This window comes from Saccostrea echinata, unplaced genomic scaffold, assembly GCF_033153115.1.
Source record: "Saccostrea echinata isolate AGI-Se365-2 ecotype Australia unplaced genomic scaffold, CSIRO_AGI_Sech_v1 ptg000009l, whole genome shotgun sequence".
Classification (NCBI taxonomy): domain Eukaryota; kingdom Metazoa; phylum Mollusca; class Bivalvia; order Ostreida; family Ostreidae; genus Saccostrea; species Saccostrea echinata.
The window spans coordinates 17,461,808-17,486,881 of NW_026889758.1; the positions used below are offsets into that span (position 1 = coordinate 17,461,808).

At 33.5% G+C, this 25,074-nt stretch overlaps 1 protein-coding gene across 1 annotated transcript; it reads left to right on the top strand.

Annotated features, from left to right (window-relative positions):
* The first annotated feature begins 6,415 nt into the window (after window positions 1-6,415).
* LOC133181915 (arrestin domain-containing protein 3-like) lies at window positions 6,416-21,800 on the top strand. The gene is made up of 7 exons (XM_061316569.1): window positions 6,416-6,551; window positions 11,419-11,553; window positions 11,735-11,958; window positions 12,074-12,253; window positions 14,721-14,903; window positions 20,725-20,872; window positions 21,440-21,800. The coding sequence occupies exons 1-7, from the start codon at window positions 6,434-6,436 to the stop codon at window positions 21,568-21,570; spliced, it is 1,119 nt and encodes a 372-aa protein (XP_061172553.1). The 5' UTR covers window positions 6,416-6,433; the 3' UTR covers window positions 21,571-21,800.
* The last annotated feature ends 3,274 nt before the right edge of the window (window positions 21,801-25,074 follow it).

The following is a 25,074-nucleotide window of genomic DNA, read 5'->3' on the forward strand; positions in this document are numbered from 1 at the left end:
TGTGGTAATTTAAATGTCATGATTGCATATGTTCAATTTCTTTTAGGGATTTTTCTGCAAAATAAAAGCAGATAAATACTTATCAAACAAAACGAGAGGAATACAAATTAATTTGATGGTTTATTTCATTGATTTTTTATTCTGTCAGTTATATTTTGTGAAACAACATTTCAGATTGTGTTTTTCGAATGTAATTTCATGTTTTCTCCTTTGGTACCATTTAGAGGAATTTATACGTAGTTGAGAGAAAAACTATTCACATATGAATAATTTTTATCTTCATCAAATAACTCATTTCAATTTTACTCAGTTTAGTTTTTATTTTTGCCATATTAGATTTTAAGATTTTTCTATAAATGATGGCATATGAGACGTTGCAAAGACGCACTAAATAAAGTTACAGGCTTTCTGTTGTCTTAAAATAAACTTCATATGTATATATACATGTACATAACCATAAATAGATCTAGATCCATAATAATTTTCATGAAGGAGGAACACAGAACTGCCTACACTTTTTATTGCAGAGATGTCATCTAAATCCTCATTTTGGTGGAGTTTCAGAGATACATGGTGTAATTCTTGTATTTTTCAAATTATGTTGTTTCACTGTGATTCTATTTAATGTATATCAGACTCTTCCTTGTATATCATATCATAAAGGACGTAATTTACATTATTTTCAAATCATTAACTGACACAATTTCTAGTTTCTGTAATCCACATCCTTACATACGTGTACCAACTTATAATGACTCTTAATGATGTGCATGTATCTGATCAGTAGCTTGCATATCACAATTAATTAAATCTTTCTGCATTAATAAAAAAAATATGACATCCTTCAAATAACTAAATTTTTAAGCATGAAATTTCAAAAGCGTAAAATTGATTTTCATAGCGTAATGTAGTAATAAAAGTGGAAGAAATGCTCCAAAAATGAAAGGGTAGATAGGTCAGGGAACAGGGCATGTACCTCGCCAAATATTTCAGAATATGAATTGAGTTTGAAATTTTTTAAGCATTTATTAATTTCGCGCTGCATATGACTTGAACAAATTAAGCAGTTTTCAAGACAGCTTCAACGACAGAGCTCATTTGGGAAAACATTCTGTCAATCAATATTTAAAAATCTACGTCTAAACTGCATGAAGTCCTTCATTTTAATAATTAGTACAAATCTCTTTTCTATTAAACTTTCAGTAAGGCGTGGCATTCTCGGCGATACATAATTAGTGTCTCTCAAATGGGGACCTAGATTCTCATTGGTTAAGAAATTAATAACATTAGCAACTTCAGATTGTTGTTAATTAACAAACGATGAGACGGCATAAGCCACACCTCTTTCCTGTAAGAAACGATGTAATTGGTTTCTTGCGTCACTCGTTGACTCTGACTCGTTTTTATCCCATGTGTATTTCACCCGTGAATGAAAAGCTGTGCAAATTTCAGTATTGATGAGCTAATCCGGCAACCAATGAGAATCTAGGTCACTATTTGAGAGACGCTAATTATGTATCGCCGAGAATGTCACGTCTTACAGAAAGTTTAAGCAGAAAAGAGATTTGTACTAAGATATGTCACTCGTAATTTTTTGAGAAAAGTTGGATCAAAATCTCTAATTTCAAAACTATTGTTTACAGTTCACTTTTTAAAACATATTTAAATCAAACATTGCAAATTATAAAATATTCAATTCAAACACTGCTCGTACACTGCTCATAAAATCGTTTAAGGAGGTTGGATCCTGGAATCAAAAGTAATGAGAATTTTTTATCAAGTATATTTTTAGAATTTATACACATAGCTTAGTTAAAAATCAAAACAAAAAATGGGGGTAAATGCGCTTCTTTTGGTGCTACAGAGCATTTAGTTTGACCTTTTTGCACTGTAAATATGTCTTTCACATAAATCAATTTTTAAAAGTTTTCCTCCAATATTTTTTTTATTCAAATAGATTATGGGAACAAACACAATCTTATTTCATCTTGAATAGACACATTAAAATTTGTTCAATTATTTGACCTTTTTGCACTCAAAAAATTTCAATTTTCGCCATTAAAAATTTAACAAGCAAAAATATCATTTGAAAGTAATGACATTTTACTGAATTTAAGAAGAATGTTTAAAAGTATCTTATATATTCAGAAAATAAAATAAAAAGTGGGGGTCTGTGATGTTAATTTTTAGGTATAACTAAAATAGTGCTAATTTTAAGCTTAAAATAGGGATATTTTTTTTCTTGAATTTCACAATATATTTGCTATAATTATCAAATATGATGATAGAATTCATGACAGTTTATTTAATATATAGTTTAAGACCAGTATAAAACAGTTCACTGCACAAAATAACTCTGTGTGCAGACTGCATGTAAAAATAGGAACCCAAACTTCACATCCTTTAAATACTTCGAAAGAGAAAAAAATGATCATTTTCTTTTAAAAAACCTTCCGCCACAAAATATAGTTCCTCACTTAATGCTTTTGGTATGGAATTTAATCCTGGAGCTTTAACTGAATATAGTTTAATTGGCATTGTAGAATCCAAAATTATTGTAAGAATTAAAACTTTAAGCAAAGTTTTTGAAATCTAGGTTAAGATATAAATCTGCTCAAAAGCTCAGGAGCGAACCTCGTTAAAAAGGTTTATGGGGGACTATTTCTTGTGTTGGAAGGATTTTTAGAAGTAAATTCTGCAATTCTACGCATTTGCTTAATTTAATATACTGGAACTTAAACCCAACATTGTAAACTCAGAGAATTCTTTCATCATTATATGCTAGAAATTTTAAATAAAGGTTTCATTTGATATAATTAGAGCAAATTTTACACATTTAAACATTCGTTCAACAGATTATGCTAAGGAATAAAGATATATGCTGAAGAAGTCAAGATAATTGACACTGTAATTTGCCTGAAAATTGCATATTTTGACCAATATTTCAAAATTTACATTACTGACGCAAAGTTTTTCTTACATTATTTTAAACTACAAGATACTTTCAACCGATCAGCATTAAAATCATTAAAGGCTTGATAATGATTCAAGAAAATATTTTATTTCCTGTTTACAGTTTATACTTTTAATAGCCAAACATGCTATATTTTTAGTGTAAAAGAATATTAATTAAAGCGCATAAATTTGCAGATTTTTTTCAATGATAAATATTATTCAAACTTTTTTTTATATATAAAATAAGATTATAATTATTTTCATGAATACATCTGTCGAAATATGATAAAGGTTAAAGTGATTAACCTGAAAATTACAATTTAATTTACGATTTTGAGTAATGCTGTATGAGTATAGTTAATTAAGAAATAGATAACAAGGTTAAAAAGTTCTCTGGGAAATGAATTTGGTTGGCCACGTGATCAAATCCTGTGAATCCTGTGAAGATTGAAGTAGATTTGATCACGTACCAACCAAGTTCATTTCCCAGAGAGTTTTTTAACCTTGTTATTTATTACTTATATTTACATTTGAGACGAATATTCGAATAGAAATATTACAAAAACGGCCTGCCGTATGTTGTGAGAAAAGATGTTGAATAATTCGAAATTCAAAGAAAAATCATGGATCTCATTCAGAATTTTAATTTTTGAAAATAGCACTAGATTTTAAATATATGAATAAAAATTAGCTTAAGAAAAGAAAATGATTAAAGAACATGCAGATTTGTTTAAACGAATCTGCATTTTAATAATCGTTATATTTTCCCGCCATATATCTAAAACCGGCGATTCCTTGCCGGTCGTTTCCAACCGGCATACGCCGGCAAACGTTCCCCGTTCAAATGAAGTACAAAGCCAGGTTACCAAAGGTCAAGAGGCACAATGACAAATGAAGTCCTACCCTAGAACTGGAAGTTAAGTTAGCCTACCTCCAACATTTGAATGTTAACGTTGATGATTAGCAATTAAGCTTTAAAATATTCATTGAAAGGCTGTTTGTCCCCTCTTTTTTGTTGAAGAATAGTTAAATCATGATAATTTGGTAATGTATTAATAAAATGTGGTTGTGAAAGGAATTTGTAACCCTTCCCCACGAAATAGCATTTTCGTGTTTGGACAATTTTCCCTTCTTTAATTAAATTTATTTATTTTATTTTTGCTTTTCAGTTTGTTTTTTTTTTCAGGCGAGTTGTAATTTTTTTTTCTGGCTACCCCCCCCCTTCCCCTATCGTGCCTGTCTTTCAATACTGTCAGTACTTTGATTTTTTAAAGTATGTCTTCACAACAAGGTGTAAATATTTCTTAGTAGTGTTTTAACATCAAATTTTGACCAGGAAGACATGACCAACCCTAAATGATGCAAAGAAACACAAAACTGTCTTCCCTTTATGTTAGTATAATTATTGGTATAATGTAATCTCTACCAAAGGATTAACTGTTAAAATATTACATTAAACATTCCAGTATTAGTTTCACAGTGAGATTAATTTTAAATCTGTTGACAGAATATCTTAAATGGATTTGAAGGATATCATTATCAAACTTACCAGAAAGAGCCACTGGAACATCATTTTGTGAACTTGTACGACAGAATTTTATTGACGTGTGTCTAATTATAAAACTATGATGGCAAAACGATTTTTCTTATGAATGACAATTTTACGTTATCAGCAACGGTTGAACAGCATTTTTTGCATATTAGATTAGAAAGAATGCATTAAATATATTACTATTTTATCAGGATTTTACTTTTGATTGAAGTCATAACCCATCACTTAACTTTCATTTTCACAAAATATTGTGAACATCGAAGTCTTTGTTGTGCAAAGTCCTTCATTGATTGAAGAAATAGAGGATTTTTCTAATTTCTCCTTCAGTTTTATATATTAGTTCTTTAAAAACTCCCACTTCACCTAAACGTCAACTGTAAGTGCCTCTTGTATTATCCTCGCAGCACTAACATGGTAATGTTCTCTTCTACATTCCAGAGGTGGGATGTTGTCAGAACAGAAAGAAATGGTCATATTCACCTACAGGTATTTTAACTAAGTATTATTTTTTTTTTTTGTAAATTTTAAATTTTGGTATCCTTTCTTTTCTATTTGTACGAACTTTTGTTTTTGTATAAGAGATCCGACCTCGACTTGCGTAAATATCTCAACGGCCCAGAATGTGTAAAGTAAAGTATCTTAGAAAAGACTACAATTTTTTTTTAATTTCATGACATAAAATAACTACATGTATCGAAAAATGTATGCAAAATTGATTAACTGATTAAAGCTACAAGTCCATGTATGATTCAGCACTGTCTATCTAAGATATTACGGTAAATGCATATACAGTTGTATATGTCTTTAAAAGTCATCTGACCTATATATACTGTACATAGACATTTAAATGTGAAATAAGCACACAATCATTCTCAAAAGTGCTTTGGTATTTAAGTGTTTATTGTGAAATATTTTGAATGTCTTGAAAAAGTTGAGATATTCGTTAATAGTTCTGACGGATAACGTTCCTCTCATAAGGTAAGTTTTAATGAGAGATAAGTTCCGTAATTGAAGTAAGTTTTAATTAGAGATACGCAGTGTTCATGGAAACGTTCACCATGCTTATCATTTATATAACATGTCTGCATCATGGTAATAATAAATATATCTATTCTTAAATTATTGTTTTTCTAAGCTGTGCAGCAGAAAGTATGAAAGAGACGAAAAGACATTTTTACATGAAAGATTAGTAGTGAAAAAAGCTGAAACTATGCAAGGTTTTACAATTTAACTCAACTGGAAAAGAAAAACCTTAGGACATTTTTCAAGACGTTTGGTTAAAACGATCTACAAAAGTAATCAGGATCGTTGCATTTTAACATTGCATGCATATGAATATCGCAAACAACATTTGATCGAGTCGGATCAATGAAAATTGAGGCACGTTTTGCCATGTCCCTATTCCCTTTAAACTCTGGATCGATATTCTTTAAACTGGAAATGTAAATGGCTGAGAGCTTATTATAGTCTTATCTAAAATACGTAATCATTCCATAAGTAAATATCTCATTCTTTCATCGTGAAGTGAAGCCTGCATTTTCAATGTGTAATATATATATTTCGTATATTTTTGAAAATCTTTGAGTTCAACATTTTCAATCTTAAATCCCTTTCAATCCAAATTTAGACACACAATTTTAAGAATTTCGAGAATCTCCAGGCATTGTTAAACCGTGCAGAGCGATTGCAAAATAATGTACGAAAAAAATTGACATGTATTCTTTCGTAATTCCCAGCAATATATATATATATATATATATATATATATATATATATATATATATATATATATATATATATATATATATATATATATATATATATAGCTTTAGATGTACCAACTACGTAGTAAACAAAGTTTTTAATTTCTGTAAATTCATTTCAATCTTTTCTCCTTCCAAGTGTATATGTTAAAGCAGAGTCACGATGGGAAAGTTAAGGAGTTTCCAGATAGACCTGGATAATCTTCAGGGATTGTATTGGGCGGGGCAGACGGTCAGCGGAAGGGCGACAGTGGACCTCGAGTCCGAGATGAAGATGAGAGGTAAAAAATCTCAAAGCCTATATATCTTTCTCTATCCAGAGTTGTCTTCCGCTTCGCTCCCAAGGAGCGGTCCCCCGAACGACAACTCTGGATAGAGATTGATTATCAAATCTGTGTCCGAACTTCTCTTCGTACGATTTTCGTCAGTATCTTAAAGTCAGTGCACAAGCTCCAAAACTGTAGCTCTCTGCTTGAGAAAATTCGGATAGATAACGCAGAGAGCTACAGATCCAAGCGTTATCAAAACCTTCGATTTACGCCGCCGCTTTTTTGTCGCTCGCTTCGGGTATTATTTCTTAAATTTATGCTTTCCCCTGCTTTAATAATGGCATCCAATAAATAACTATTTATTTTACTCCTATTCTTGATACTTTATTTACCTTTCAACAGTCCAAAACAGCCCTTAATAATGGTTGTGGAATGTCGGATTAAAAAATTCCCATTCCGACGTCCATGTTGGGGGGTTGTGTTAAAAAAGGTCTTTCAAAGAACATACACTTAGCCCAGAAAATGTAAATAAAAAATATTAAAAAATGCAGGAGGTTCAAATTTCATGAATATTGTCTATAAAGAAGACAACATGTATGTAAAAAAAAAAAAGAAAACAAGATGTGTTTGTGAAACACTGATGCCCCCGTATGGCAGCTTATGGCGAAGGTTAAAGTTTCTCAAATGCAAGTCAAAATCCAGGCCAAAAGATAAAAAATGTTGATACCCAAAGAAAGGTCTTGTCTCCAGGAATACACCTGTGAAATTTGAAAGACCTAGATACAACTGTTCAAAAGTTATGGCCAAGGTTAAAGTTTTTTAAATAAAAGTCAAACGTCAAGGTCAAAGTGGTTGGTATCCAAAGGAAGATCTTGTCACAAGGATTACATATGTGAAGTATGAAAGCCCTAGCATCAACCATTCAAAAGTTATGGCACAGGTTAAAGTTTTTCAAAAGTAGGTCAAACTCCTAGGTCAAGGTCAAAGGGTCAAAGTGGTTGGTATCCAAAGGAAGGTCTTGTCACATGGATTACTTATGTGAAGTATGAAAGCCCTAGCATCAACCATTCAAAAGTTGTGGCCAAGGTTAAAGTTTTTCAAAAGTAGGTCAAACTCCTAGGTCAAGGTCAAAGGGTCAAAGTGGTTGGTATCCAAAGGAAGGTCTTGTCACAAGGATTACATATACGAAGTATGAAAGCCCTAGCATCAATCATTCAAAAATTATGGCCAAGGTTAAAGTTTTTCAAAAGTAAGTCAAACTCCTAGGTCAAGGTCAAAGAGTCAAAGTGATTGATATCCAAAGGAAGGTCTTGTCACAAGGAATACACATGTGAAGTTTGAAAACCTAAGCACCAACTGTTCAAAAGTTATGGCTAAGGTTTAAGTTTTTCAAAAGTAGGTCAAACTCCAAGGTCAAGGTCAAAAGGTCAAAGTTGTTGGTATCCAAAGGAAGGCCTAGTCACAAAGAATACACATGTGAAGTTTGAAACCCCAAGCACCAACTGTTCAGAAGTTATGGCCAAGGTTAAAGTCTCATAAAATTTTGCAAAAGTGGGTCAAACTCCAAGGTCAAGGTCAAAAGGTCAAATATGATGGTACCCAAAGAAAGGTCTTGTCACAAGGAATACACATGTGAAATATGAAAGTCATAGCTCCAACCAATCAAAAGTTATGGGCAAGGTTAAAGTTGACAACAGACAGACAGACAAACAGACAAACGGACAAACAAACAGACAAACAGACGGACAGGACAAAAACAATATACCCCCGGGATCTTTCGATGCGGGGGCATAAAAAGAAATGAGATATATATACATGTATAACTTGGGCGTGTTATTTCAGGACATTAACATGGATGTCGGAATGCATTTTTTAACTGATACTCCAAAACCACATACGACCGTTTGGAATCGTTGAAAGGTAATAAAATAAATAAATAAACAAAGTATCAGGAATAGGAGTAAAATTTTCAATTAATTATCAGTAGGGATTTTATCGGTATACCGGTATATCGAGATTTTTTTATTGTGTGATACGTATCGTGATACGGAGACTAAAATATCGGTATTTGGTACATAATTATAAATTCCAGAAATTATTCATTTATTTGTTCAAACTATTAAATAACAATTACAGGAAGTGTAAAGAATGTTGAAAAAAGTTAAACAACGGCATCCAAACATGCTTTATATTATAAAAATAAAACTTTAAAAAGTGAAGCAATGTTTTTATAGCATCTTTGTTAGAAATAAGGAAATTCATTGGAATTTGTTGTAAAAATATTTGTGTGTAAAAATATCACAATATTATCGTGATATTCTGAGGAAAAAATCGTGATATATCACGATACGAAATTTTAGGCGATATCCATCCCTGATTATCAGATACCATTCTTAAAGCGGGGGAAAGCATAAAATACAAGAAATAAAAACCTAAAACAAAAAGCGGCGGTGTAAATCGAAGGTTTTGACAACGCTTGGGTCTGTAGCTCTCTAGAGAGCTTCAGTTCTGCAGCTATGCTCTAGCATGTGGAAAATGAAATTATTATTAACAAAGAGTTTTCCCAAAGAATTATTATGTTCTTTTCCTCGTTTCAATTCAGCGTACATAAATCTTTTTTTTTTCTCCTTGTTTGATTAAAAATATTTTAAACTTATAAAAAATATAAAAAAATAAATAAATAAAAAGGCGCAGGATCTTAGACTAAGATTTTCTTGATGTGAGTGTTATTTTCATTTTTACTGTTTATGTTTAGTCTGCACAAACTTTTTGAGGGTGTTATATAACCGACAATCAAGTTGTACATATACGGACGTGTAGCAACAAGCGTTACTTTTCAGAAAGAATGGGGACGTACAAGGCGAGAACAACCCTCCGCTCTGAGACTTTATATTTCTCAATTTCAAAAGTTCATGGAAAAGTTTTATTTTTCAAAAGTTATGTTGTCAGTAATGTCATCTTTAACACATTTTATTCATTTATTTAACTGAATAATTCATTGTTTTTAATTAGTTTTTTAAGTTGACTGTTAAAGCATACATGTTGTATTTAGTGGAAAATGGGTCTATTAGAGCCATTCAACATGATTTTGAATATGAAATATGAATTTGAATATGAATATGAAAAAGTCTCCATTCTACATAAACGTTTAAGGTCAAGATCTAGTAAATGAGTTTAGTCTGTCTTTTGGTGCTAGACCCATTATGACGTCATAATTGATTTAATTTTATTTTTTCCCGTATTTTATGGCTATAACAGAATTAAGTAGAAAATGACACATTTTCATGGAATTCAATTTGAAATCATTTCAAAAGGAACCCCGATACCTATATTCAATTTAATATCATTTTAAAGAAGACGTCAAGAAGATATGAAAAACCGTTTACTGAGAGACTGTAGGCAATATTGATACATTTTGTTTGTCTGAGATGGAGAAAACTCCCATTTTTATTCCTGATTTTCTTCATTTTTCATTGAAAAGGGCAAGTTAAAAGGTGTTTTTTCGTTCCGTTTATCTAAATATTATGCCCCGATACACCTCAATTTATTTAGCTACAGTTGTAATATATTATTAAAGGAATTTGTTTCTCAAATTTGAGAAATCTGTAGGCACTCTTCATTTACTAGATCTTGACCTTAAATGACGGGAAAATGAATGTGAAATCTATTTTACATTGTTTTATGTTTTTAAAAAAAAATGGAGTCAGAACTTATTCTATATGAAAAATGAAAATTTAAAAAAAAATATACGCTTCAACAAACTAGTTTATTTAATTCACACTGACACACTCGAGATACAAGAAGACTGCATAGCGATTAAACACTATGCACCATTGCTAGCATGAGGATTTTTTTTTTCTTTGAACACACACTGTTCCTTAAAAACAAAAATTCAATGAAGTAAGGGATTCAAATGTGTAAAAGATGATACCGACACACAATTTTTGAAAAAATAAATGTATTAATTTTCTGAACTTTTAGAATTGAGAAATATCTTTCTCAGAGCGGGGGATTGTCCTCGCCTAGTACGCCTTCATTCTTTAAACCTGAAGATATCTCCTATTTTTTATTTTTCGGGGGCATTCCACTCAATGTGTGACCGTTGACCCAATGTGTTTACTGACAGCAAAGTAAGTTTCTGTCTGCTTTATGTTGAATCCCATTGATAATTGCATGCACGTGGTGCAGATTTTTATAGCGTACGTAATTGATAAACTTTGTAAATTATTATATACTAATATATAGACAATAAACTGAGACACACGACCAGTCATATTCTGGACACTAGCCTCAAAAACGTTCCTACTATTGGACCTGATTTACAATGGGTATATGAAAATAATACAAAACAAATTTCTTCGAATTCATTGTAAAACAATTTATTGATTATTACATTCTTTCGTCAAAGAAATTTCTATTTTATGAATAAATCATTTTGTATATTTCAATTTTTTATTATTAATTTGGATGCTTTGTCATACAAGCATACATGGTAGCAAGACACGCCGGGGGGGGGGGGCACTTTTTCTGAGAAAAGTCTTTTTGCTGTAGTTTTACTTTGTTAATTGTCATTTTGAAGCTGCTCCCCCCCCCTCGCTTTTTGTAGCTGTAAATATACGATGTAAATTGTCATTTTGAAGCAGCTTGCCCCTCTCCCGTTTTTGTTGTTGTACGGTCGAACACTAGCAAATTTCAACATTTAATAAACTGAATGTACCAAAAAGTTAAAGAAAGTCCAACCCCCAAGAAGTAGTATTTTTCAACTTGGGAGGTTATATAACTTTTTTTTTTTGCTTGCCAATTTTTTGGGGGGAGAGGTATTTAGTAATCCTATAAAATGTATAAACATTTTGATAATTGTCATGATATATATTGTTAGAAATTAGGTTGAATTTTGAGGGGAAAGGATACGTAAGGTGGACAGAGAGCCGTGGGAGTGGTCAGAATAGGCACACTGTAACCTACAGTGCGACGGAGTACTATTTCAACAATGTAATGTCGGTGTTTGGAAAAGGTAAGAGAGAAGCTTTACATATTTTCATATTTCTTAATTCATATTTTGAATTGAAATGGTAAATATTTCAAATTTATAAAGCTCAGATTTCCCATATTTAAAACCTGTGCTTATTTATCGTTATTTTATTGTATTTTAGCCAAAAATTCTTTGTTACTTTCTTACTTCCTTGAATATGTAGGCCTAAGTGGTGGAGATGAATACAGTTTGCCTCCAGGACAACACACATTTCCTTTCTCATTTGTATTGCCTCCAAATTTACCATCCTCATTTGAAGGGAGCACTGGTCACGTTCGATATATCATTAAAGGTACCATTGACAGGCCTTGGAGATTTGACGATCACACAGTTCGTGCATTTTCAGTCTTATGTGCCCTAGATCTCAACCAACTACCATTAGCATCAGTAAGCATTGGAAAATATTATTATAATTAATGTATAATATTATTGATTATACAGTATAAAAACCTTTTTTGTGTGATACGACTTTTAAAAACATCACATTATGTTTCGTTTGCAGCAAGGGGCTGAGGCAACAGATTCAAAGAACCTTTGCTGCTTGTGTTGTAAATCAGGTCCAATAGTAGGAACGTTAAAAGTAAACCGGATCGGTTATGTTCCCGGAGAATCCATATATTTTGAGGCTAGTGCCCAGAATATGACTGGTCGTGAATGTGGCATGTCTGCTAACTTGGAAATGGTATTTGCTTTCAATAATCTTGTTAAATTAAGGTTCCCTTTTTACAAAAAAGGAGAGGTTAAGAGAATAGTCTTCATGTTGGTACCACTCATTCATACTTGCATATAAATCTAGGCTCATGATATATGGCAGGTGGATAGAGCATCTTCAGACAACACATTGTGTATCATCATAACCGCCGTTACATTGAACTATGGCCTCAAAATGAAATAAGTATTTCGGCATGAAAAGCTAGATGTAAAACGTTTTGAAAAAACAAGATGTGTTTGCGAAACATTAATGCTCCCCCGGTTCAATGTCAAGAGGTCAGAAGTATGGGTTCTATACCTGTGAAATATGAAAGTCCTTGCACACACCTTTCAGAAAATATGGCTAAGGTTAATGTTTTTTCAAAAGTAGATCAAACTCCACGGTCAAGGTCATGAGGTCATAATATTTATAAACAAAAGGCCCATGGGCCACATCGCTCACCTGAGAACAATGACTAAGGGAAAAAAGAAATGAGCATTGAAAAATATAAATATAATAGTGGTCCCGATATCCGCCTTCTCCGGATGATGGGGGAAGGCATGATGTCAACAAACTTGAATCTTCATTACCGAGGATGCTTCCATAATTCTTTGACTAATCAAGTCTTTAGAAGAATTTTCAAGATTTTTTTCCGTTTTACATTTAATCTTCTATTGTGGCCCGCCTTAACCCCGAGGTACATGATTTGAACTAACTTCAAACTAAAGTATTTAAGGGTGCTTCTGAATCAAATTGACTAATCATGGTTTTGCTCTTCTTGAGAAGAATTATGTAATGATTTTCCCTGGATATTCCTTTGTATAGCTTTGATCCCCTGTTGTGACCCCACCCTCCCCCCATACACTGCATGAGGATCTTTTGTTTTAATATGACTAGTTATGGATTTGCTGTTCTTGAGAAGAAGTTTTTTTTAAAAAAAGATATTTCGTATATATTTCTATGTAAACTTTGATGACCCATTGTGGCCTCACCGTACACCTGAGGGCCATGGTTTGAACAATTTTGATTCTACATTGCCTGACGATGCTTCCAGATAAATATGATCAATTATGGCTTTGCTGTTCTTGAGGAGAAAGTCTTTAAAGATTTTTCCTATGTACTCCTATGTAAAACAATCGCTCATTGTGGCTCCACCCTAGTCCTGGAGGTCATGAATTGAACAAACTTGAAACTACACTAACTGGGGATGCTTCCATATAAATAAGACCGATCATGGCTTTGCTGTTCTTTGGAAGGAGAGTTTTGAAGATTTTCCCTATGTATTCTTTCGATAAACTTTGATCGCCCAATATGGCCCCACCCTACCCCCAGGGGTCACGATTTTAATCTGCACTACCTGAGGATGCTTCCACTTTAGTTTCATGTACGGATGCCGAACAAACTGTGATCAGAAAAGCTGACTTGAGCCATTGGCTCAGGTGAGCTAAAAAAAAATAAAGGGCCTAAGGTCAAAGTCTAAAGATAAAAAAAATGTTGATACTCAAAAAAGGTCTTGTTACAAGTAATGCACAAAAGAAATATGAAAGCACTAGCATCAATCATTCCACTGTTATGGCCAAAGTAGGTCAAGGTTAAAAGGTAAAATATGTTGAGAAACCAGGGAAGGCATTGTCACAAGTATTAGACTTATGAAATATAAAGTTCCTAACACCGACCGTTCAAAAGATATGACCAAAGTTAAAGATCCAATATCGACTTAAAAGCCAAAATGTCTTAAAGATCTTAAGAGAATATCTTGTCACAAGTAAGAGACCTTTGAATTATGAAAGTCTTAGAACCAACCACTCAAAAGATATCGCCATGATTAAAGTTTTTAAAAAGAAGGTCAATCTCCAAGGTCAAGGTAAAAAAAATGTTGAAACCAATGAAAGGTATTCTACAAAAAATAAACATGTGAAATATGGAAGCTCTAGCACTAACCGTTCAAAAGTTATGGTCAATGTTAAAATTTGGTAAAATTTTGCGAAAGTGGGTCACACTCGAAGGTCGAGGTCAAAAGGTCAAATATGTTGTACCCAAAGAAAGGTGTTGTCACAAGGAATACACATGTGAAATTAAAAAGCTCTAGAGCCAACCAATCAAAAGGTATGGATCAGAAGACTAAAAACGTTATCCCCCGAATCTTCGATTACAGGCGGCATAGTAATCTTCTAACTTCTTTTATGATATTAAATCGGCATATCATTGTTTTGAGAGAGCTCGGGGGTAACTGGAAAGTTGCAGAGTTTGGTAAAAATTGCAATTTATAAATTCAATTCAATTTTCTCTTGTGATTAAGTGTCCTTTGTCTTTTGCAATTGCATACATTGTGTATATTTGGCATACATTTATAAGTGGGAATTACGTTTTAACTACCTTTTCATCTTTTAGCGGATGACCTTGTTATTACTAACTAGAGGAAGTATGATTTCTCTTAAATAACTTTTTCTTAATGAAGATAACTACCTTTCATGCGACGAGGAAAAGCCGACAAGATCGTAAAGTTATCAACACCATTCAATACCAGAACCTAAATCCCGGAGATTCTACCGTTTGGAGTGGAGACAGATTTATAATACCCCCTCTACCACCGTCCTATCTTGTCAACTGTAATATCATTGATATAAGATATATTATAAAGGTAATGTATCCATTAGATTTTAATAAGCTAATGAATCTCTTTTTGAAGAATAAGAGGGTTGTTCGTAAAGTTTGTATACAAACAGGGTTTAAAATTAACTTTTATTACCATATTAAACAAATTTTTGCTAGTGGCAAAAGCATTTACTAGCAAAATTGAAAATTTACTAGCAATTTTCAGAATTAAGTTCAAGCTAGAATACAATGTAAAAATAACTGCGGTCAGTTTGGTTTTTTTTTTGGGGGGGGGGGGGGGGGGCTGGGGCCCAAAGAATTGAGAATTTAAGTGTCAATTAGGCTTAACTGAGATTTCAAGAAAACCCCTGTCAAATGAGAAGCAATTTCAAATATCTATATTACTATTTCAAGCAACTCAAGAATATTTTAGGTATGAGTTATCTTATAACTTACATCTAGAACAATAGTGGTATGGATTATCTAATAAGGAAATCCAAAATGGCTGACCAAATAAAAACCTACTGCAGTTTATTGAAAAATATGAAATAAACAAACTGATTTTGATCACAAATATAGTATGGTATTCTTTGGGAAAACTTCCAATATATATTGGGAAAATACGGGTTTATTCAATTGGGACTGCTGCCAAATTTTGGCCCAAGATCAGTCCTAAAAATCATGACAAGCCAGTCTGACTGGAGTCAGACCCTACTTTTTCACTTCGTTGTACAAATCGAAGTGAAATAGTAGAGTCTGGCTTTAATCACTGCAGTCAAGCAGTCTTTCAAGCACTTTTAATATGGACATGTAAAATACCCCAAACTGGAACTTATCAATAATTTTGCTAGTATGAAATGTGATGCACTCGTTAAAATGTATTTTATGCTCGCATTTAGCAAGTATTTCTACTTAATTTTGAACCCTTAAAATGTATTTTATGCTCGCATTTAGCGAATATTTCTACTTAATTTTGAACCCTGTATAAATGCTATTAATAATGACCACACTTGCAAACGTACGATGATACATTAATAAAGACCATGATTTAACAATGTATATTACACGAGCGTCATCACTTTCTAAGCACAGACTGCACAGCCCCTAAGTACGTTGCACTAGAGTACGTTAAGACGTGAATGCGGCTGCGTGAATGCCACATGTCCTATTTTCATCAAACAACAATGGTTTCCTCTTCTTGTAGTGTCTCCCAAATTGTTCACACCGTTAAAAAGCCGTAAATACCTATCTTAAATCAATGAACTAAATATATTCCAATAATATCCATTTGGTTGATTAATTATTTTGTCTCTGACGTTTTAACCTTACTAAAACATAATTCTTTTTATTAAACAACTTTATTTCAAAGTTTATGAAATTTCAACCCAGAGCTGTGCGACCTATCTGTGACCTCTAAAGACTGCGATTTTACAAAAATTTCAACAATCAAAATTAAACTATTCTGACTTGGATTTTCATAACAAATATTTTGGTATACGATAAGTATATCTAAGACAAGTTTGACTACAACGTCATATTCCACTAACTTTATGGACAACCCTCGTATATATAAGTAATATACATGTAACTGGAGAAAAAAAAACAAAAACCTTTGATTTCAAAATAGAAAAAAATGCCAATGTGACGGGGCATGATGACGCCATTGTGGACTGTAGGTATTAAATAAAGTTTTTAACTCACCTGAGCCGAGGGCTCAAGTGAGCTTTTCTGATCATATTTTGTCCGGCGTCCGTCTGTCTGTCTGTAAACTTTTCACATTTTTGACTTCTTCTCAAGAACCATGGGGCCAATTTCAACCAACCTTGCCACAAAGTATCCTTGGGTGAAGGGAATTCAAGTTTGTTCAAATGAAGGACCACGCCCTCTTTCACGGGGAGATAATTAGGAAAAAATAATGACATCATTTAAAAATCTTTTTCTCAAGAACCACTGAGCAAGGAAAGATAAAACTTATGTGCAAACATCCTCAGGTAGTGTAAATTCAAGTTTGTTCAAATCATGACCCCCGGGGGTAGGGTGGGGCCACAATGGGCGATTAAAGTTTTACATGGGAATACATAGAAAAATTATTAAAAACTCTTCTTCTCAAGAACAGGAAAGCCATGATTAGTCATATTTATATGGAAGCATCAGGTAGTGTAGATTCAATTTTGTTCAAATCATGACCCCAGGGGTAGGGTGGGGCCACAATGGGGGATCAAAATTTAGCATAGAAATATATAGGAAAATATCTTTAAAAATCTTCTTCTTAAGAACAGCAAAGCCTTGATTGGTCATATTTATATGGAAGCATCCTCAGGTAGTTTAGATTCAAGTTTTTTTCAATCATGTACCCCGGGGTTAGGGTGGGGCCACAATGGGTGATAAAAGTTTTTCATAGGAATATATAGAAAAAAAACTTAAGAACAGCAAAGCCATGATTGGTCATATTTATATGGAAGTATCCTCAGGTAGTGTAGATTCAAATTTGTTCAAAGCATGACCCCCGGGGGTAGGGTTGGGCCATAATGGGGATCAAATTTTTACATAGGAATAGCTATGAAAAAAAATCATTTTCTCAAGAACAGAAAAGCCATGATTAGGCATATTGATATGAGGCATCCTCAGGTAGTGTAGAATCAAATTTGTTCAAATGAGGGCCCCCGGGAGTAGGGTGGGGCCACAATGAGGGATCAATTTTTTTTTTTAACAAATGAATATATTCTGCTCAAGAACAGCAAAGCCATTTGTTATATTGAATGATGTGGAAGCAATATCAGGTAGTTTGAATTTCAAGCCTCCCCCCCCCCCCCCAATGTAAACTTTTTAATACTGAACTGATTTTTGCTTTTTTCCTAGCCAGGTGAGCGATGTGGCCCATGGGCCTCTTATCGTTTTTGTTCTAGATGTCATGGTTGTTGTATAGTAGTAATTAGCTTGATTTGAGTTATATTTCAGTATCAGTGTGCAGATGCATGTTTTTTGAACGTTGTCTGTCAAAATATTTAACCTTAGACCTATATACTTGATGCTACTGTCTTTAAGATTTATAACACAAGATGAAATCTATATTAAGGCAATACCATCCTCATGGAGCCTCGTGGACTTTTGTTCTCATGTGATGTCATGCATTCTTGCAAAATCTTTCATTAATTTAAGTATTGCACAATAGAAATATGTGATTTGGAAGAATAATATTGTTTCATAAAAGCTTTTAAGAAGCAATACTTATTATTCACTCTTTTTGAAAAATGTGCAAAGGACAATTTTTCTTACCCGTGTGTTTTCATTCTTGCATTTTCTTTATCAAACTTTTATTGAGAAATGGTTTCCCTGATAATTTTATACTGAATTTATACTTATTTTGAAAAGTAATAATTATTTGGAACATTGCATGTAATTATCAAAATTGTGTCATTCAAACCAGTTTATCAGTAATTTTGATAATGCTGCTTACAAAAAAATGAGAGATTTTTTTAATGCTAACAGATACTTCTGTTTATCTGTGACTGACAACTTTTAAAAAAAAAAGTGGCGACTTATACATTTTATACCCGCACTTTCTAAGGAGTGTTAGAGTATATGTTGTTAATTATCTTGGTAAATCCGTCTGTCACAATCTTCTCCCTCAGACTACTCTTATATTTTAGGCAGTAGCCAATTTATTTTTTGTGTTATGATTGGTGTTGCCTTGAACATGTGCATTTTCATTTTTACCCTGGGGGTCAAATTTTGGGCAAAAAACAGATTTTTCTACAAAAACCTGGTTACTTGAATCCCTTTTACATTTTTCGCAGCACTCGCTGCCCATTCCTATTTTAGAATATGATTGAGAGTGTCCTGTAGATGTGCAATGAGGTTTAGGAATTTTGATTTTTACCCTGAGGCAAAGGGGGGTCAAAAAGTGTTAATTTTCTACAAAAATCTGGTTCTCTGAATTCCTCTTACATTTTTGCAGTAGCCAACTCATCTTTTGGAACATGGTAGGGATGGTCCTGTAGATTTGCAATTAAGTTTCAGTATTTAGATATTTATCTAAGGGGATGATTGGGGGGGGGGGTTCGGAAAAAGATGTTTTTCTACAAAAATCTGGTTTCCATAACTCCTCTATTTTGCAGTAGCCTTATCATATTTTAGATGGTGATTGATGTTGTCCTGTAGATGTGTATTCAGAGTACTGATTTTTACTCTGGGGGTCAAAAATGAATTTTTTAACAAAACCTGGTTCCCTGAACTTGTACATTTTTCACAGTAGACCAATCATATTTTCGAATAAGTCTGGGCGTGTCCTGTAGATATGCATTTAGGCTTCAGAATTTCGAAATTCACCCTGGGGGTAATTAGGGGGTGAAAACGGACGTTTGTAAATTGTAGAATTATTTTGGCGCCTTCCCTTGTTTAGTATCCAAATTTGAATGGGTATACTTAGAGGCAAACACCTACATGTAAGTGCGGGTATAATTGTCTTGTGACAGCATCTAGTTTATGATTATTATTGATAATTTCAAATTATATTCAATGGAAATTAAGGCAGTTTTTAGTTCTACTGGTCAGAGACCAGAAGAGCTTATCGATGGTAAAGTGTCTGTCGTCCGTCCATCTGTCTACCTGTAAACAATTTTTCAAAATGCTACTCCTCCAACATGTGGAGTTTTGGTGCAATTTCAATATAACTTGGTAAATATGTAGACTATACTAACGTACATAATTCTGTATTGGTTTTGATATAAATGAACGGTGTTGCCATGATTACTACAAATAGAAAGTTTTGTGAAATTCCTTCAAAATGCTACTCCTACTACAGTTTTAGTCTGATTTCAATATAACTTGGTACAGAAATATACTACACTAAGATACATAATTATTTTTTATCAATTTTTGATTTCGATGAACGGTGTTGCCATGGTTACTAAATATAGAAATTCCTGTGAAAAGTTTTCAAAACACTACGCTTACTACAATTTCAATCCAATTGAAGTTGACAAAGAAAGAGACTTAATCAAGGAGCATTACTTTATTACTGTGGGACGTGGAGACCTGTCCTTCGGATGAGACCGTATAAACCGAGGTCCCGGTTCGCAGTAGGCGCTGGCACGAAAAAGATCCCTCACTGCTCAATGGCCCTAAGTGCCGAGTATAGGTCAAAATTTGCAGCTCTCCATCGGCAAGTGGTGGCGTCTCCATATGAGTGAAAAATTCTCGAGAGGGACGTTAAACAATAAACAAACAAACATTACTTTATTTATTACTGTTGCCTTAGTATCAAGTCTAAGTGAAACCTTTCTCCACCTTTTTTAACTAAGTAAAATCCAGTAGAGCTATAGTCTCATCAGAGACTTATGGATCACATTGAAGCTATAAAAGTGTGAGTATTGAATAACCTTAAGAAAAATAAAATGCTTAAAATTTTTATGTAGTTAAACTGAAAACCTGAAATGTAATTTATCTGATTACTTTCATGCCTACACAATTACTTGGGTGATATTGAGCAGGTAAACACAGAATTTATGTCTTTAAAAAAAGAAAAAAAGAATAACAACGCATAACACCGTTTTAACGAAAAGATGAAACTACTGAATGACAACGCTTTTGACTGAAATAAAACTTTTTAAAAAAAATTGCTATAAATACCCGAATTTATTTTTCTGAATAGTTTTCTACTAGGCCACGTGAATTATTAGGTAGGGGTATATTTTTTTATTAAAAGAAAAATAAGTAACGTCAGGTGCCTCTGCTGTATCTGTCAAATATGTCGAAATTTTCCGGAAAAAAAATTCCAACCAAACTAATTTTTTTGTATTCTGAGGCTGGAGAGGACAAACAATATATATATTGAAGTATTTTTATTGTTTCTCTTTCTATTGAAGCTGGTGATCGATCCATCTGGTCCTGCTTTTGACTTGAATGTTCCAATTGAGATTATTATTGGAACTGTTCCCCTACAGTCAGCTGTACAGCAATATCAACACACGTTATCCTCGGTCCAGCCATCGGCACCACCGGCAATTGCAATGCGTAAGTGAGGACTTGAAAATAGTTTCATCATAAATGATACTTTTAACCCCTCTCTCTCTCCCTCTTTCTCTCTCTCTGTGTGTGTGTGTGTGTGAGGGTGTGAGGGGGGGTGTGTATGTAATTGAATGGTCGCAATTTAATAATGTTTGTTATGATAATAGTAAAAAGCTATTTTATTTAAGGACATTTTTTCTTTAGAATGGAATTTCTGTTTCTATTTTGAGTATACTAGTGTACATAGGGCCAACTTTAAAATAATATAATATTTGTTTGCCCTCTTCCGACTCGTGATGAAAAAATTTGGTGGGAAAATTTTTTTTCAGAAAATTTCAGTGTCAATGCTGAATTTTCGAAAAAAAATTTCCGGAATGGATAAAAAAGAAGAATTGTTACTGAAGGTTAAATTAAGTTTTGAGTCTGGTCATTTTTAGGCAGTCGGTCAGGAGAGGGCAAAAAAAACCCCTCATTTTTTAAAGATGGCACAGGATAAGATAACCTTTTTTAAAATTTTATGACTCGTGTAACAAATACAAATGTGAGGATTAAATATTGACTTGTTCATTTTAGCTGCTCCTTCATACAATGAGTCTATTCTGGGACCTACAAATATAAAAGATGAAGGAGATGGTGAGCATACACAAGGACAGCTGACCTTTACACCCACGTATACGTACTATAACTGGTCCAAGACAACATAGGCCAACGAATACATGTAGCAGGACTAATTAAAACAATTACCAGTGTCTCGTGATAAGGAATACTCTGATTGTCTGTTCTCAATTAAAATTTTACTTACTTTCCTCACATCTTACAGCACAATTTAATTACTTTTTAAAATTAAGTCGTTTTATTCGCACATTATATGCACCAAGAGAGAGTAAGTATAGGGAGAAAAAAGGTTACTGGCTTAAACATTTGAAAAACAACAACGTATTATTGTGTAAACTTAAGAATTTTTAGGTAAAATTAAAATTTTATTATTTATTTATTTATATTTTGTATTTATTTGTTTACAAACATAAATAATTGTAAGTATTCTTCTTTGTACATTTTCATGTTTGATAAAATATTGTTTAAGTAACCTCTTCACTCGAGTTTGAAAAGTAATTTTGCCGAGGCTGAAGTCTTTTATATTTGTTATGCCCGTCTTCCGTCCTTCTGTCGCTTTGCGTTAAGCTCAGTTTCAAAGAAACTATTCAAGATATTTTTTTTTATCAAACTTCATATGCTGATACATATTGATCAGAGTTATTCAAACACATCAACATTTTTTGTTGTCTTTTCCTTTCCTTTGATCCTGACCTCACTTTTCAACAATTTGATTTTTTTTTTTTACAATTTTTCTCCGCTTAAATTATGCATTGAATCAAACAGACAACAAACAAAAAATCGACAGCAATCTAGCTAGGTAAACAAGATTTCATGTTGTTTTACAAAAATCAAGCCTGAAACAAGTCGTAGCCAAATCTTTGCAACTTTTCTCACAGTTTGCAATTTTATTTCGTATCCTTATCATGACTCAAATACTGTACATTATGCCCGTAATTACGTAGAAATGTCCATAATCAAGTAAAAATACGAAACAATGTTAAAGAAAAAATTGGGGGGGGGGGCATTGTAAAATACAAGGTGCCTTGCATGATCCGTGCATGGTATCATCAATTGAGTTTGAACCATGTAAATATTGACATCTTTTAAAAAATAAATTCATGGTAAAGAGCATTAGAAACACAGCTTTTATGACGTCACAATTGACGTACAACGTCATATATGATAATAAGATCAGAACGGGTAAGTTTTTCAAAATTTTTATTTCAGAAAAATGTATTTTATCAAGATTTCTTTCTGCATTATTATCTTTTACGAGCAATGGACTGGTTTTCTAGCACCTTGTGTATTTACATGTATGCATCTAAATTGTAATCTGAACCACAGGCATCAAACTCGCTTTTTCCCCTAATTTTTGATCTGTGTTTCTGTAGCTTCAATTTATATATGATCTATTGCACAAAATTTTGCCATATTGAAAACAAAACACGACCGCCATTCAAATAAGCATTCAAATAAGCAAAATGTAACTATTTCTCCATAAGTATAAAACATTTATACTAGAGGCCAATAGCGCCTGTGATATGAACCACACATTAATTACTGTCAATACTGACTAATTATAACAAGAGGCCCATGGGCCACATCGGTCACCTGAGCACATTGGCTAGGCAAAAGCACAAATCAGTTCAGTATTGAAAAGATTACCCGGGGGGGGGGGGGGTTACTTGAGAAGATTTTTAAAAAAATTTCCCAAAATATATTCCTTTGTAAAAATTTGATCCCCCATTGTGGTTCCTCCCTATCCCAGGGGTCATCATTTGAACTTGAATCTACACTACCGTGGATGCTTCCATATCAATATGACTAACATAGCTTTCCTGTTCTTGAGAAGAAATATTTTTTCTATATGTTCTTATGTAAAACTTTCGATCCCCCAATGGGCCCCACCCAACCCCTGGGGGTCATCATTTGAACAAAATTTTATCTACACTACCTGAGGATGCTTCCATATCAAAATGACTAATCATGGTTTGCAGTTCTTCAGAAGAAGATATTTTCCTATATATTTCTATTTAAGACTTTGTGGCCCCATCCTACCCACGGGGGTCATGATTTGAACAAAATAGAATCTACACTACCTGAGGATGCTTCCACATAAATATGATCAATCTGGGCTTTGCTGTTCCTGAGAAGAAGATTTTTAAAATTTTTCTTATATATTTCTATGTAAAACTTTGATCCTCCATTGTGGCCACGCCCTACCCCCGGGGGTCATGACCTGAATAAATTTGAATCTACCGTGCCTGAGGATGCTTCCATATAAATATGAACAATCTGGGCTTTGCTGTTCCTGAGAAGAAGATTTTTCCTATATATTTCTATGTAAAACTTTGATTCTCCATTGTGGCCCCGCCCTACCCCCGGGGGTCATGGTTTGAACAAACTTGAATCTACACTACCTGAGGATGCTTCCATATAAATATGACTCATCATGGCTTTGCTGTGCTTGAGAAGAAGATTTTTAAAGATTTTTCCTATATATTTCTATGTAAAACTTTGATCCTCCATTGTGGCCCCATCCTACCCACGGGGGTCATGATTTTAAGAAACTTGAATCTACACTACCTGAAGATGCTTCCATATAAATATGACTCATCATGACTTTGCTGTTCTTGAGAATGAGATTTTTAAAGATTTTTCTTATATATTTCTATGTAAAACTTTGATCCTCCATTGTGGCCACGCCCTACCCCAAGGGGTCATGGTTTGAACAAAATAGAATCTACACTACCTGAGGATGCTTCCGTATAAATATGACTCATCATGACTTTGCTGTTCTTGAGAATGAGATTTTTAAAGATTTTTCCTATACATTTCTATGTAAAACTTTGATCCTCCATTGTGGCCCCGCCCTACCCCCGGGGGTCATGGTTTGAACAAACTTGAATCTACGCTACCCGAGGATGCTTCCATATAAATATGACTCATCATGACTTTGCTGTTCTTGAGAATGAGATTTTTAAAGATTTTTCTTATATATTTCTATGTAAAACTTTGATCCTCCATTGTGGCCCCGCCCTACCCCCGGGGGTCATGGTTTGAACAAACTTGAATCTACGCTACCCGAGGATGCTTCCATATAAATATGACTCATCATGGCTTTGCTGTTCTTGAGAAGAAGATTTTTAAAGGTTTTCCCTATATATTTCTATGTAAAACTTTGATCCTCCATTGTGGCCCCGCCCTACCCCCGGGGGTCATGATTTGAACAAACTTGAATGTACACTACCTGAAGATGCTGAGTTTCATTTTTCCTGGCCCTATTGTTCTTGAGAAGAAGATTTTTAAATGATGCATTTATTTTTTCACTAATTCTTAATTATCTCCCCTTGAAAGAGGGCGTGGCCCTTCATTTGAACAAACTTGAATCCCCTTCACCCAAGGATACTTTGTGGTAAGTTTGGTTGAAATTGGCCCAGTGGTTCTGGAGAAGAAGAAGAAAATGTGAAAAGTTTACAACAACGGCGACGCCAACGACAACGACGACGACAGACAACGGACAAATTTTGATCAGAAAAGCTCACTTGAGCCTTTGGCTCAGGTGAGCTAAAAACTGTTGATTCTTTGATACATTATATTCAAAGATAAAG

Excerpts from the sequence above, each read along its gene's own strand:
- LOC133181915 (XM_061316569.1), top strand. The coding sequence starts at position 6,434 with ATGGGAAAGTTAAGGAGTTTCCAGATAGACCTGGATAATCTTCAGGGA. Across the intron at positions 12,254-14,720 it reads TGTCTGCTAACTTGGAAATG|ATAACTACCTTTCATGCGAC; the intron begins GTATTTGCTTTC and ends TTCTTAATGAAG. Across the intron at positions 14,904-20,724 it reads ATATAAGATATATTATAAAG|CTGGTGATCGATCCATCTGG; the intron begins GTAATGTATCCA and ends TTTCTATTGAAG.